This window comes from Meleagris gallopavo, chromosome 14 (genome assembly GCF_000146605.3).
Source record: "Meleagris gallopavo isolate NT-WF06-2002-E0010 breed Aviagen turkey brand Nicholas breeding stock chromosome 14, Turkey_5.1, whole genome shotgun sequence".
NCBI classification, from domain to species: domain Eukaryota; kingdom Metazoa; phylum Chordata; class Aves; order Galliformes; family Phasianidae; genus Meleagris; species Meleagris gallopavo.
The window spans coordinates 4,483,955-4,499,989 of record NC_015024.2 but is presented as its reverse complement, the minus strand read 5'-3'; the positions used below and the strand labels follow the sequence as shown (position 1 = coordinate 4,499,989).

General features: G+C 34.8%; 1 protein-coding gene across 3 annotated transcripts in view; it reads right to left on the bottom strand.

Annotated features, from left to right (window-relative positions):
* Positions 1–16,035, bottom strand: part of PPARG (peroxisome proliferator activated receptor gamma) — a 54,585-nt gene that overhangs the window by 20,629 nt on the left and 17,921 nt on the right. Inside the window, exons 1-4 of one of the 3 annotated variants that reach the window (XM_031555530.1) lie at positions 5,597–5,865; positions 4,143–4,370; positions 2,420–2,589; positions 780–918 (exon numbers count right to left, since the gene is read on the bottom strand). In XM_031555530.1, the coding sequence (XP_031411390.1) occupies positions 780–918; positions 2,420–2,589; positions 4,143–4,370; positions 5,597–5,711 (652 nt within the window). In that variant the 5' untranslated portion in view covers positions 5,712–5,865. Of the gene's footprint in view, positions 1–779; positions 919–2,419; positions 2,590–4,142; positions 4,371–5,596; positions 5,866–16,035 lie in introns of those variants that run through there. The other 2 variants (XM_003210040.4, XM_010718432.3) reach the window with 2 other exon arrangements.

Sequence of the window (16,035 nt, the reverse complement as noted above, 5' to 3'; positions counted from 1 at the left end):
TTTACCTCAGATGATGGAGAGGTCAGACAATGCATAGTACAAAGGAATAACAGCTATACACACTATATGATGAGAGGCCAACAGCTGAATGAGCATGCTAAGAAACACTACACTCCTACTTACCACACATTGGAATCTATGCCCAGATGTGGGTATCCTATGGGAGGAGGAGGACAGTTGTTTTTCTGTTTTTTTTGTTTTGTTTTTGTTGTTGTTCTTTGTTTTTTTTTTTTCAAACAGTACAGCATATGGCCCATTTGTTCAAAGTATGTTGTGTTCTAATATGAGGAAAAGCTAACTCAACAATGCTACTGCCCTGGATAAGCATCTCGTGCATCAAATTTAAGTTATTGTTATTCACAAACTTTTGATAAACTTTCTACTCCATATTTCATAACTAAGTTCAGTTTTTAAAGGGATACTGAGCTATGGTATGGATATGCCTTACCAGCTTGACCATGAGCTGAAAAAAAAAAATTACATTAAGAATATGTGAAATGAGCAAGAATGACGGAGAGTAAAACCAACTCACTGGTTATATTGTGTATACAGTGACAAGTGCAAATCTTTACCTATCTGATTTTTATGTTAATTAATCTCCAATTGTATACATAGTCTACTAAACACATGGGCAGTCTCTCTGATACCTATTTCTACACCGTTTGGTATAAAGAAACAGAAGGCTCAAAACATCGGAGCGTCAAACTCAGTAAACAGATGCATGCTTCATGTTATTTTTGAAAACAAACACTGTTTTATAATACGCTGTATATACTTACCATTATGTGACATTCCAACTGCAAGACACTTCTGAAATCTGCAGTATTGGCATTTATTTCTGCTTTTCTTATGGATGCGACAATTAAGATCACACCTGTCATAAATAAGCTTTAATCTGATTGTTCTTCGAAAAAAGCCCTATAACAAACAAAAGTATGTAAAAAGATAGAATAAACACTGCCAGCATCACTGTCTCAATTCTGTAAAGACATACAAAGCACATTTCTGCATGCACACTGAGTCTAAATTTGTATTAGACAGATTTCTGAAGAAAGCAATGCTCGTGTGATCATATCTGCATAGCAGCATGCTCCCGTTCTAAACTTATTAGCCATTTTCAGCCCAGCTTGATATGGGTAAGAGTCTAGAAAATAAAAATCTATGAAAACTAATGGGAATGAATGGGGTTGAAAGGATGCTATTATCACAAATTGACAGTACTAGAGAAACAGTGAGCCCGAGGAAGGGAAATAAAGCTCCTTTTAGGGCTCATGGGAGAAGTGGTTATTGTATTTCTGTTGGCACCATGCTAGCCTAGTTTTGCAATATATATTTCTGGGTTCTATCTTCGAGGCTTTATTTTCTAGTTCATTCCTGCTTAGATTTTACAAGTTTGCAAAGTACACTGGCACGTGAAAAAAAAAATCAGGAACTTGATAACAAATTTGTGGTAATTATTAAACAGAAATCTTATGAGGTCTTGTAAGGTCTTGTAAGACCTTATAAGGTCTTCCTTCGTTATGGAAATTCACAGTTCTGTCTTTTGACAGTCTAAAAGTATTTTCTGAAATCAATAATAAGTGATGAATAAAGATTATCTGAGTTTGTCCTCAGTTGTTCATTGTCACAGTTTCCTCAGAGAATAAAAACATTAATCAAAGCATAATATTGATTCATGTGTATATGGTTCACTGTAACGTAAGCAATCAACAACACACTCACTGCTTTATATATATTCCTAATTCAGTGCTCAAAATTTTAGTTCAGGTCTGCATTGGGTTTTTACTATCACTTATTTTCCTCAAGATATTGAAGATAGCAACAACCTGAATTTAAAATGTGTATTTTTAATTTAATTTTTTTTTTAAACTCAATGAATTTAAAATAATTTCTTTCTCTGGTGCTTATCTTCTCATTCTTGGGGACAATCAATTTTCATTTTCCTTTATTTATTATAGACATTAAAAAACATTGCCATCAAAAGAAGTCAGTGGTGTTTTAAAGTGGATAGCCACATTCTCTAATATCATTAGACTATTCTCTAGTCACCTAGAATGTGTAAATTGGGTAAAGAAACTCTAATCAATCAGAACAATAGAGCCTGAGTTTTAAATTGCTTAGAGTATTGAGGTTTGAAATTCAGAATAAGCCTGCTTTTGCTTCATTGTACGAATTCAAATTCATTGAGATCTAGTGATCTCCAAGACAGCAAGAAAGGAACACAACTGCATAATTAACAAAAGTAGAAGTGCACAAAGAATTTAAATAGATCAGTAACATAAATGATAAAAACAAACATGTTAAGACTTCCACTTAGTAAAGCATATGTAGTGTGTATGAAACAATTTAAAAGACTTAAAACTTATTTAAATGAAAATAATATTAAATCTTCAGAGAAAACACATTTGTGACAACTTACCTTACAACCTTCACATGCATGCACTCCATAATGAAATCCAGAGGCCTTGTCCCCACACACACGACATTCAATAGCCATAAGTGAGTTGGAAGACTCCTCATGAGGTTTATTGTATAACTGCACTTTTTCAGAAAAATAGGGTGGAGAAGGAGGCTCCATTTTGATTGCACCTGCATATAGAGAAGATTTAAATGAATAATTCAAACTGTGATTAAATATATGGCAGAAGAAGAAGCAAGGAAGAATCAGAAACAATCACAGTAAACACAGCCAGATTCATAGATATGCTTTGTAATACAAAATGAGTAGTAAACAAAGGATATAAGGGAATGGAAGTTGTATGCAGCTATTTCACTGGTACTGTGTAGGCTGAAAGCCTTGAAGAGGCATATGGGAATCATATCACAAATTCACTTTCCAGCTTTGTAGTGCAGAACAATTTTACTATAGATAGGTAAAATTTGCATATGGAGACCTCATTCTCAAACTGTCTTTTAGGTTACTTTAAGGTGTTCAGAAATACTGCAGAGAGAAGAACTGGACACTCTAATCTCATGAAAAACACCTATGCAATAAATACACGTTGTATATTTAATGAAATTTATCTCCCTGCTAGGATGCAGTCTAGAGATGAACCTTCTCAAAATTTCTAATTATTGTGAAAGCACTTTGTAATTTTGATAAGCTCAAACAACCAAATATGATATATTTTAATCAATCACTGCTGGTCAAAGAAGAAAGCTGGGACAATTGACACCATAACATTACATCAAATCACATTTCAGGAATTACATGACAGATACAGTATTACCATAACGTGAATGTTTTGTTTTCTGTTTGGCTACACTACATAAACGGGGAAGTTTTTTTTCTTTTCTACAGAAACCAGGGGAAAAAAGGAAGAGGAAAGTTAACTGAGTGAGCACTTAGCAAGCCTAATAATTTAGCTAATCAACTCTCTTGTTTGTTATGAAAATACTATGGGATTTTCTAATCAAGCAAAAGAGAAATAAATTTTTAGCAGTACAAGTGTATTTTAATTCACTTCATAAGAAACTCAGAAGTACACAGCACCTGGTTCTCTCTATTACCAAAACTAAGCAGTACAATCCTCCTTGCCAGAATTTCACGAAAAATTCCTACAAGAGTGATGTCAGATATAAATAAAGTCAGTGGATCTTTAAAAAAAAGTTCCAGGCACAACAACCTGACTTCTTACTATGAGTAGGAATGCAATAGCAATTTATTTCAGAGTAGACTACTTTTTTTTTTTTTTATTTTTTTAAAGGAGAATTCTGTGTACTATCTTTACATAAGTGGGGAAAGATGTTGGTGTTTTGTACTATATAAATAATACTAGGTTACAAATCTTCGAGGTTGTGTGTGCATTAGGAACATTGATGAAAGTTTTACAAACATAGTGGCAGCCAATATTTCCATTTCATCAGCTTCTTAGCCTGTTTGGAATTCAAAAGCTCAATTTATTATTAATATGTTACATATGCTGGGTGTTACTATATGACACCTTATCTAGTCACTAGAAGCTACTCTAGAAGAGTGAAGGTTGCCCTATCAGAATATCACGTGGATATCTGCTGATTTTTGGATTTACAATCTCTGCATTTAGGCATCTGAATCCATCCAATTCTTTTGCTGGTGGTACAGTTTCTAGAGAATGAAGCAAATGTGAGCACAAAAAAATACTGAAAAATAAAAAACGTACTTTGGCAATCCTGGAGCTTGATATCATATTTATAATCAATGCTTGTTTGATCAGCTCTTCCAAGAGGTATATCTTCATAGTGTGGAGAAGAAATGCTTGAAAAATCAACAGTGGTAAATGGCTTTATGTCAAAGGAATGCATATGATCATCCATCGCAGACAGATCCACTGGGCTAATTCCAAAATTAACGGGCCAGAACGGCATTTCTGTGTCAACCATTGTAATCTCTGAAAACAAAAAAGAAACAGGCTTTTTAAAGATGCTAGTTATTTCTGTAATGTGTTTGAGCTCAAGTTGAGGCCTAATTGTCTACTGCCCAAAAGGCCAAGATGCAAATCGACATTGAGGTGTAGGCTTTAGGGGAAAGTCTTGTCTCTCTTCATTCAGCTTGAGTTTTTCACCATATAGTCTGTTTAGGAATATTGCATGGATAATACTGAACAGCTAATACAACTTTGAGGTTCTTCCTAGACAGGTCCTAGTATCATACACATCATAAAACAAATGACATTTTGTTGGCATCCAGTGCTCAGGTTACCCTTGGAACAGAATAGCAAGTCATAGGTATGCTACTAGAATGACCTGATCTGTACCTCGAAAGGCAGCAGAGACAACTAGAGAATTCACAGAATAATAGTGCAGTCAAGTGAATAACTGGCAAAAAATACACGAGGAAAAAAATTGTAAAATACAAATTCATTTTTATAGATCATTTTGTAGAACATGACTGTACTTCAGTAGGCACACAAGTCATTTAAAAAAAAAATCAATTATGTGAAATTAAAGTACCACTGGAAACAAACTGCTCAACATTTTTATAGAGATTGATTACACTGACTGTAATAACACATAAATACTAAAGTTTTTTTTATATCAAGAAAAAAATTGTAGTTGGTATTAAATAATTATAATTTTGTTGTGAAATCTTTAGTTGGTCGAGTACATCAAAACTTTTATACCAGAATCTTAAATGCAAGGCTCGAGGAAAATTACTTCTTAAATCCCATATATGTTTATGCAGAACCTGAGAGCCATAAACAAAAAGCTCCAACCTGTGAAAATCTTTGGCAAATTGAATAAATTTAGATTGAATTATAAAATGTTTATCTGAGTCAGATGCTTATCTGACAGGCAGATCAACCAAAAATCATTGATTTAAACATATTTCAACTATGAAAAAGTTCATATTCCACAACGTGATTCATAACAACCATTCATATTTAGTTTTTCATGATTCATAAAAAGGACATTTTAATCTAAAAATAGAATAGAGATTATGGAATTAAAATAACTTGGTCACTTTGGCCGTTTAATTTGGACTTCAGATCCATCAAGTAAATAGCTTTTAACATTCAGATGACAGAAACGTATTTAATTTGATCTATTTGGAATTAGTCAAAACTACTCTGCCACAGTTCCAAAACCATTATGAAATGAATATAATGGAACAGACCTGCTCTGTTACTTTGAGATGATCCTTTGTTTTGACATGGAGATAAGTAAGTACAACAGTGACCGTCCTCCCCTATCAACTGTGCTGAAGTGCCAAGATGGTAATGGCCAGACATGGTTGTGGTTCTCTTATTCTTTCCTCAGGAAAGCCACCATAATTCTTCCTCCTCTGAGGGCTCACAGCACAACCTTGAACACTGACATCAGTGGCTGGAAGATGTTTTTTATTCTTCAAATTCAGGTAAGACTACTCTGCAGTGAGAACACAAGTGTTCCTGCTGTAGCACATGCTCCACATCACACACATTGTCCCTAACAGAACAGGAGGGCAACCCACAGCTCCTTCATACTGCCTCACTACATGCCTGATAAAGTAGAGTTCTGTAAAGCAAACAGCGTTTAATGGTGAACTTCTGGCTAGGTTACCCTAACAGTCCTCTCCAAAGGTTTCAGCCAGTAGATAGGATATACAGATTCACATGTTATCCTTAATGAAATAATGATAAAGACTGTGAACTCCACTCCTTCCAAAGGCTAACATCCCATGGTATTTACTTATTTCTTCAGACAACTAAAAATGGTTTAGTTAGATGATTTGACTACAAAAACTTTTAGTTTTTGTAAGATAGACAAAATTAAAAAACTTCATGTTGTCTAAAATGGCCACTTGCATACCTCATAATTGCACCAAACATACATAAAAATATATATACATACATACAATTGTGTAGATGTGAATATTTCTTTTAACAGATGAGTCTAGCATGCTAAAAGGACTGACATAAATAGGATTCAATTAACACAAAGAAATTTTCATGTACATTATTAACTGCTTTTCTTCTACTAAAAACTATTAACCTTAGCTATGTTGTAAATCTCTATTTGATTATTTCTGGATCATAATGCACATAATATATAATTTCTTTGTATAGCAAAACAGTAAGGCATTAATGACCCCAAACCAATAATATTCGTAAGCACTTCAGAATTATAAGAATTCTGTTTTGGATATAAAAATCAGACCATTTCAGCACAGATTTAAAGTGCTAATCTTCTTCACATATGACTGGTCGTAGCTGAATCATAAATGTCCTGCTAAATTTAATACAATTCATCACTACAATGGAAGAAAATGAGTTTTTCCAATATGGTCTGATTTGTACTATAAATATTAGAGGAATGAAAACATATGTACCAATTTTATTCTTATGTTACTGAAAACTAAAACGTTAAGCTGTTCCTATGTTTAATAGTTTGTTTTCAAAATATTTCTCATTTGCATGGAACTTTACCTAACTTCTGTTGTATATCTTCTCCTTTTTCTTCCCCTTGAAAAGGTGAATGCCAACATTTTCCTCTGCAAAGATAATGTTCAACTGCTATCCTCAAACAACAAAAACCAAATATTCAAAGCATAAGTCCCATCAACAAACTAATCAAGAACTCCTTCATAAAATTCACAGATGCCCATGTGAGATCCAGGTAATCAAAGCATTAAGTTGGACTGAAAGATTTCCATGTGTAAAAAAATCATTCTCAGCCAAGAGAAGATTGTGCAGAAAACAAGCAGAGATGTCACTCACGTAAAGCCAAAGAATAGGATTTAATATTTCATCACGAAAAAAAAAAAACACACAACTGAAAGAAAATGCTGTTGAACTAACATTAAGAACTGAGAGATGATTCTAGTTGCTATAACTCCCATCACATGCACTTACTCTCACACAGCCAACAGGTAACTACTGTCTACAAGGAAGTAAAAGAAGGCACGTGACCTTAGCTAGTAACTGCATTAACTATCAGACACTGATATCTTAGCCGTATCATAGTGCTGACTGTAAGAACTGTGTCACTCAGTAGACATTTCAAGTTGAACTGATTTCCAATTTGTAAGGAAGCTCTTTAGTGCATTTTTTTAATAGGAGAGCACAGATTACAATGTCAGAGACGATCACGGTATGAAAAGCATCCTGGATTGCAGCCTCCTCTTTGCTATAAAGGCTACCTGTGCTCAGTTAACCTGAAAGGCCTGTTGCTCTGCATTCTAGGCAAGCTTTTTCCAGACGAAACTACCAAAATGTGACCCTCTAGGTATTTAGGGAAACAAACAAAACATCCTAGCTAACACGAAACACAGAAAATCAAGAACAACAAAAAAGTGAAAAGCTGCAACATCTCAGCTTTGAGCTAAAATCAAGGCAATGGCGTAATAATTCTATAGGTCCAAATGCAATTATGAACATAAACAATAATTAACATTATGTGTATAAGGTTTTGGTTTTTTTTCTAAGTGTTAAAACACATTTCACGCAACAGTTTGAATTTCATCTCGGATATAAATGTCTCATGGAGTTTATCAAATAAATTAATATGCAGGTTCTGCAGAATGTAATGAGAACCTTAATAATTAATTTAATTAGAGCAGGTACAGACCATCTCTGAAATAACTTCATGTATGAGTTGGTCAAAATCATAAAACCATTCCTAACTTTTAAGAAAAAAACAGAGATAGTGAAGGATCAACTTCATATCCCTGTATGATTAATTTATCTTCATAACAATGTCATGCTTTGTGTATACCTTAACATAAATGTGCCCTAAACAATGGTGTCACATCCAGTTAGAGAACTTCATTAATCTCTTGTGAGGGAAATGCTGTGATGGACTGTAAGAATAAGGACCATCCTGCAATAAAGCAATCACATTTCCCTTTCAATAACTCAGTTTTTTCATTGCCTCTGACACAGAAATCCTCTTGGCAATGCATAAATAGCTTAAGCCAACATTTTGACCAGTGTTGTTTTCAGTTCCTAAATATGAGGCACGTGGTCTGATTTTGTGATACGGTGCGTTCAAAAAGTAACTCACCAATGTTTCTGGAAGGTGTAAATAGTCAAGAATTCTATTAAGAGACTGATTAAAAAGAGCCTTTTATTAATTTTTCTTCTGGTTATTTAGTGAAAAGTTGCATCATCTTACCACACCTGCTTTGTCCTGGTAAAAATTACTACTCCGTGCTGTCTCAGTTCTCTACGTGTCCAGTGAAAGCATGATATTATTTTCTTACTCACTTTGTATGATCATTCAAATTGTAGTCTCTTTTAGTAGGCACTGTATTGCTCTATACATTTTTTATATCCATGATTACGTTTAAGCACAATCAGGCTTTAATCCGAGTCTGAGTCTCTTTACTCATGAAAACAACATATTTTTCATTTAAAGTATCTGTAAAGAAAATTTGCATAAAACAAAGGCACTATTTATCCAAATGGTTTTGGATAAGCCAAAACATGTCCATTTTTTCTATACTGTAAAGAATAACTTAATGCTCTTGGACAGATTCCATTTAATTCATTAAAACAATGATGCTGGAACGGTCTCCAGGTTCTCAAATCTAGCAAACCTCTCCATAGTGCAGGACCTGAATTCCTTTGTGTTCTGTTGCAGCAGAGTCAGCAGAGGGAGCACAACATAACTAAAAAAGCTCTTTCCAAGAACTCTGCTGACACAACCAGTGACATTCTTAAAACAAACAACCAACCAAAAATTACATGAGAAGAGCCATGTTGGCTGATACAACCAATTCAGTATTTGACAAAATCCCAAAGGACTTTTTGCCAAGCTCAGTAAGCTTCAAACAGTGAAAAAAAGCAGCAGCAAAAAGATGTGAGGATTTCCTTTAAAAGTGCAATTGTAAAGTCTTGTAATGTTACGTTTCTATAATCAAGAAGTAGAAGAATTTATTTTCATCCATGATTGTCTGTAAAATTCAAGGCAGAAATCTATTTATGTCATGATCTGTGCACAGAACTACAATATGTTTACCAGACTTAGTTAAAAAAAGTATTTTTCCAAGAAAAATACAAGTGAGAAATGGCTACAGTTGTGGAAATTGGACACAGGCTCACTTAGATCAAATTTTAGTAGTGTATGTTTAGTCTTATTTGAAGACTCAGCACTGCTCCCAGCATTCCCACCTTAGAACTGTGTACTGTAGCTGCAATGAGAACACTTCAGCATGCACCTTGGACATCACTCCTGCTTGTACTGTCATATCACATGACCTCCAATTTTTAATTTAAGCATGAATTTACCAAAACTACTTACAGGAATGGAAAACAAAAGAGCAATACATGAATTTGTTGCAACTAGAGAAAGATAAACTGAAACCAGAACTTATATTGAAAAAACAGAAGCATGTTTCATCCATCCTGTTTAATTTTCCTTTAAGAAGGAAAAACCTTGTGTCTTCCAGCAATAGTTAGCATCAGGAATTCGCTCCACAAGAGCAAGCGATTTAGTTAAGAAGTTCTCAGGTGATTTAGTTCATTACTTTTAATGCAGCCCTAAATCTAAGCACAGGATGAAGACAATAGATAACATTTTTTCTCAGTTCTTAGATTCAACCCTCAAGCCATCTAAACATGGCCCAAAAATTGAACACGTCTGTTAGGAAAGATACCCAGCAATATGAAAAGGATGCAACACAGCACACATTTAAAGAATAGGTATAAGCATTCAATATAAAAGTAAGCCTGGTGGTTCCAGACAAAATGGTTCTGATATATTTTTATTCAGAGGAGGAGGTATGCATCACTAGCAAGGGAGAGTCCAGCCAACGTGTGCAATTCAAAGATTAATCACTAAGTGAAAGAATAGGAGTTTATGAAAGTCTTGTTTTACAGCCTGCTGTCCTAACCAGCAAAACAAGCACAGGGCCAAAACCTGACAGTAAAGAGTTGGAACTGAGCAGAGTGTTAAATGTGTGACAGAAAATAAAAACAAAAAACAACAAATCAACAACAACAAAAAACAACATTCCCAGGAACGTCTTGAAACCCTACCACGAGATGCCATTTCTGACACCCAACAAAAACCACAGAGTGCCAGAGTGGTTGTCTTAATAACCAAGCTCAGAAATCCAAGTGCTGCTCTGTGCAAGGGCTGCAGAGAACAGACACTGAGATGCTACAAAAAGCCAAATAAAAGACTGGTGTGGTGATGTCAATGCATCCACCCTCTCACCAAGGCTGCACAGTAAAAACCAGAAATGGTGGAAGTACAAACACAAGAGAAGGACAGAAGCAAGCAACTCATAAATCAATAAGAAATGTATTTTATTCCTGTTACTGATTCACAGCTACACACTGTAACAACTTCAAAGCACCGCCCATAACATTTACTACAATGTCCAGCAGGGAGTAGCTAACAGAAAGAGGAATTTAAAAAAAAAAAAAAAAAAAAAAGTTCCTTGTGAGAATAATAGATCTGTTTAATCTAATATATATTTTCTATTCTGTGCCTATAGTTCACAGAAAATGGCACATGGCCCTGACTTCTCACTTGAATTAACAATATTTCATGCTTTTGCATTTGTATTTACAGTTATTTCTGTTGCTGCAAATGAACAATCTTAAAAATATCACAGGCTGCCTCAATACAAATTCTCAGAATATAAAAAAAACTAATGGCAAGGCTATGCTCAACTAGTAATTTCAATAGAAACTGAAAACACTGGACAAGAGATGATAACTGGTGTTAGAAATACTGATTTCTATCTTTGAAAAGCTAGTATAGATATCTCAGATTTAGGAGGAAGAGCACTATGAAATGATTGAGAACACAACCACAAAGTTCTGTAAGAGACGCAGCACTGGGCTCCCAGTGAAAAAAGGCTGCTTACCAGGGAAAGGAAAATGTTCTGCTACAGTCATAAGCATGGCAGAACACTGAGCTACTGAGATGATTGCTGCTCTGTTAACTCAGATTCAGCATCTGTGGGAATGGACCCTCAAACTGCTCATAGAAATGCTTGAACAGAAAAATGACAGTTTTCTTGTTACAGACAGATGCCACCCTGATGCCTTCCAGTGCTTTTTCTTTGAGAATATCTTAAAAATATTTTATGGTCTCCAAAATATAAATGGTTATTTCATTTGTTGAACAACAACAACACAGAAAACAAAAGCACAAAGATGTGAAAAATACAAAAATTCTTCTGTTAAAAGAAAGGTCAAAATAACCGTCTACAAGATTCTGAAGGTCATATTGGTGCTTATAACACACCTAAATGTATTACTAGGGCTCAGATTTGAGTAATTTTGGTTTTGAGGGATTTGATGAAATCAGTAACAACAACATGCTCCTAACTTGCACTGGCAATATTGTAAAACTATCGCATGACATAAAATGTAGGCGTTACTCTCTATGAATCATTGTGATTTTAAGAAGGATACTGATAGACTGGTGATGAATCACATTCAATTTTGTAATCAGAAAAAGCTGGCTTCTTAAGGGAGACCTTTGCCCCCTTTGGCAAAATGTTATAACTGAGTGTGCCAAGGCAGTAAGGAGTAGGCCTTCTCTTGTCATATACATGGCCTCACAAGACTGAATTAAGACATGCAAGCTTTATCAACTAGAAAGTTGCGCAGAACAATTGACAAGTACATTAACATTCTCAGAACTGTACTTGGCTTAAAGACTCATTTTAAGACACATTTTATTGCTGGCATTTGTTTATTACACCGGGTAAACTCTGTATTACTCAGATCTAGTAAAAGTTTTACTAACTACTGGAAAATCATATAATTCAAACAATTCAGTGATTTCTTTAGTTAGGCTGCACTGCTAAACTATAAGCACATGCATGATTCTATCAACATATGTTGTAACATAGATCAACAAGAAATTAATTATTGTAAAATACACATTTTTATGTATAAAAATGTATGTATGTATTATATGAACTATACATACAGTTTCTATGAAAAAAAATGCTGTTTCACTGTTCTCACTAACTGCTAACTAACTCACTAACTGCTAACTAACTCACTAACTGCTAACTAACTCACTAACTGCTAACTAACTCACTAACTGCTAACAGTGAGCAGTGATAGCACTGTGCCCAGAGCCGATGAAATCAGCTCACAGCTACCATGAAACAACAGTGTCAGTTAGCCAGCTGCCTTCTGAATATTCAGTTAAAGAAGTACAGTGCTATCTAGTAAATCTATGTTGTGTTCACACATGATCCGTTATGTGAAAAGTTGCAAATTCCTCAATGGTTTCTTAAGCCTTTGCCAAAGTAGCAAAGATTTAAGCAGGTAGTGTAACAAAATATTCCAGAGGAGCGCAGCCATTGCAGCTATTAATCAGACAATCTTACACGTCACTGTTCATCTGGTTTCATTAGGTTATTATCACTATGTCTTTTAATGTATTTCAATATACTAATCATGGACTTCATTCTTTAAAAATAGTTCGTGGCCAATGTTTATCAGCTAGGATACGTAGCTAGCAAGAAAATTTACAATAGATGCACTTTACTACAGAATTCAGATCTGAAGAGTGTTTGCGTTTCTTTTTGAAATATAAATAACTTTCAACATCTACTACTGATGTTCACAATATCCAGTTAATTTTGGTCTATATGACATCTTAGGTGAAATCAATTTGATTCAAGCACTGACGCATTTTTATAATATAAATATACAAATAACCAAATAAAAAGTTCTCATCTCATGTAATAGTAGCAGGGAATTTATTGAGATATTTTTACATGAGACTGTTGGTAAGTAGCCTGGGATTTTTTCTTTCCTCAGACTTCATCAAGTCAGTGTTCATCTTTGTTTTCAGGAGATGAGATAATAAGACACACAGCTTTAATAGAGTAAAATATACTCATTAATATCCTCAACTCTGTTCCCTGCCATGGCAGAATACTGAATAGTCCCACAGGAAGAGAAGGAGGAGGAACAAATGCAACATGAGTTGAAACTCATTCCTTGAATTAAATCCCACTTTTAAAGTTTTTCCTGGCAGTCAGATGTGTTGCAAATTATCCATAAAAATGTTTCTCTCATATCAGGAAGATCCGTTTCCTCACAAAGCTGTCATTTTCTAAGATACTAAAAATGCAAAATGTATTTTAATGCAGCACCCATATATTCTGATGAGGCACTTTTTTATTTGCTACGATTTAAAATATTCTAACCTACTACTTAAAAAGCACCATGTTGCAGAAGTCATTCACTAACATGCTTAGTGCTATTTGTGAATGACGTACAATAAATACCTCAGCATGGCTGGGAACACATTTTCCTATACATACTTTTCAAAATTAATCTGATTTCTGACTTATGTTAAGAGTAAGATACCCAGTAAATGCTCACGTACAGTCACTAAACTCTGTGGTGTTAAGCTAGTGAAACACTGCTGCAAACCTGGGGAAATGCATGAAATGCACCAGAGATGATGTAACACTGCATTTTTTCTCTTCTAGATGCCCCTTCAAGCAGTCTAACACAAGAATGAGTTCAGATTTTGGATGATGTACAGTAATTTAAACACTATTACAGAAGTGTATCTCCATTAGCTACTGAAACTCTTCTATCAGGCAATTCTAAACTTGGAAGGGTACTACTAGAAATAGACATACCCCTTCGGAGCGCTATGTCACCCAGCACAGCACTGAAAGATGCTGCTCTTAATTACCATCGCAATTATTGTCGCTATTTTGACAAGTTAAACTGCAGGCAAAATAAAACCAGACACTCCATTTCAATTTCATATACCAGCAGGCTTTGAAACAGCCCACAGTAAAAGCGCTCGCTCACCTAAAATAATTCAGTAATAGATATACATGAACTTTTGTATGTCTATCATCTGTTGCACAAATATATCTCTTTGATCTTTTAAATTAGCAGAAAAATTAATCTTCTCAACTGTACCAACTAAGAAGCATAAAACCTGCTCTGCCACTTTTCAGTAATAGAGCAATCTGTTGTCATCTGACTACTGTACTTTTGACCCTCTGAAATAGTCCCAAGAGAAGTTGACATGTTTTTACATGTAATTCAATAATTATTGTTCTCAATACTGCATGATGTTAATCACGCATTTAGATCAATGTTCTTTGCATCTTGTGTACTCCATCTTTCTACATACTGATTCTTTGACATCTTTAAAATTATCCCATATCAGGGTGACTTCAGACTGTCTACACAGGTATGTAAAATAAGGTCATAAATAGGGTAAGCTTGCTTTTGTAACTGAAATTGCAACACAGTAAGAAATATTTAATGAATGTCAGTACATTAATTATGAACTGGGCTCCAAATTCAAGTTACTTTTAACAGTTTCATTTGTGAATCTTCTATTACATTACATGGGAGGAACACACATTCCTGTATTTTAGGGTCAGTATGAAAAATGACAAAATATAACAATGTACTCCAGATTTCATCCCAAAAGAAAAGTAGGTGGAAACTTTCAGAACAAAATTCAGCACTGGAAAAAGACTATCATAGGAAATAGACATAAAATGTTAAGTAATAGCAATCTGAGAAAGAATATTAACACAGAAACTATAAAAACTCAGTTGCCATTAAATTAACACCAACTTACTTCCTTTTATATCATTGTATTCCTTAATTCCTACCAAAATCACAGGAATTTGGTTAGAAATTTTCTGATCAGTATTCTTGTAGACTGGAACTTAGAGCTGAATTACAGAATGGAGGAAGATTAAAAAAACAAACCAAAACGCAGAATCAAAGTAACTGCAGGATGGGTAATACCCAGAAACCCTAGAACATAACTGAATTACCTTGGGTTCTGAAACTAACTAGGGCAAAATGTAAGTTGATGGGGTAACAATTTTTCTAACAATCTCTAAGTTCTGGAGGTCAACCAAACCACTGGAAAAAAATCAACTGATCTCGTTTATGTTATTTCTACTCTTACCCTCTAATGTTAATAAACAAAACTCCCTTTGCAAATGAAAAACAAAATATTGCAATACATGCATTCAGGCTATGTGTTCAGCCATTACCCACGGCTATTTAAGCCTTATGTCACACATTCCTCATTAGTTTTCTAAGAAAAGGCCTCCTTGTCATAAGCTTTTCTGAGAATCTGACGTGAGCCACTGGAACAGGATAGAATTTGACAGATATTTAATTCCATTCCAAATGTAGTTTTCAAAGGAAAGAAAACCAATGTTTTGTTCAATATCTTAATATTTAAACAAACATATGTGCCTGATAACAAAGCACTCATTCTTCAGTTCCACAGTGCAAACTGCTGCTGGTTTTGCCTAGGTAATTAGCTACCATTTAAAAACGATGTTTGACATTATTCTTCTGTTAATACTACCAGTGATCTTTAAAGCACACAGTAAGTCTCACTCTTATCATAATAACGTATACAGGCAGCAGACTTTTGACTGGATGGAAATCAGTGACAAGTGATGGCCCTCAGCGGTCAGTGCTCTTTAATAGCTTTATCAATGATACTGACAGTGGGACTGCATGCACCCTCAGAAAGTTTGCACCAAGCAGTGAGGTACAGCTGACACAGGACAGGATGCCATCCAGAGAGACCCAGACAGGCTCCAGCAGCAGGCCCTCATGGGTGGTAAACCTCATGAGGTTCAAC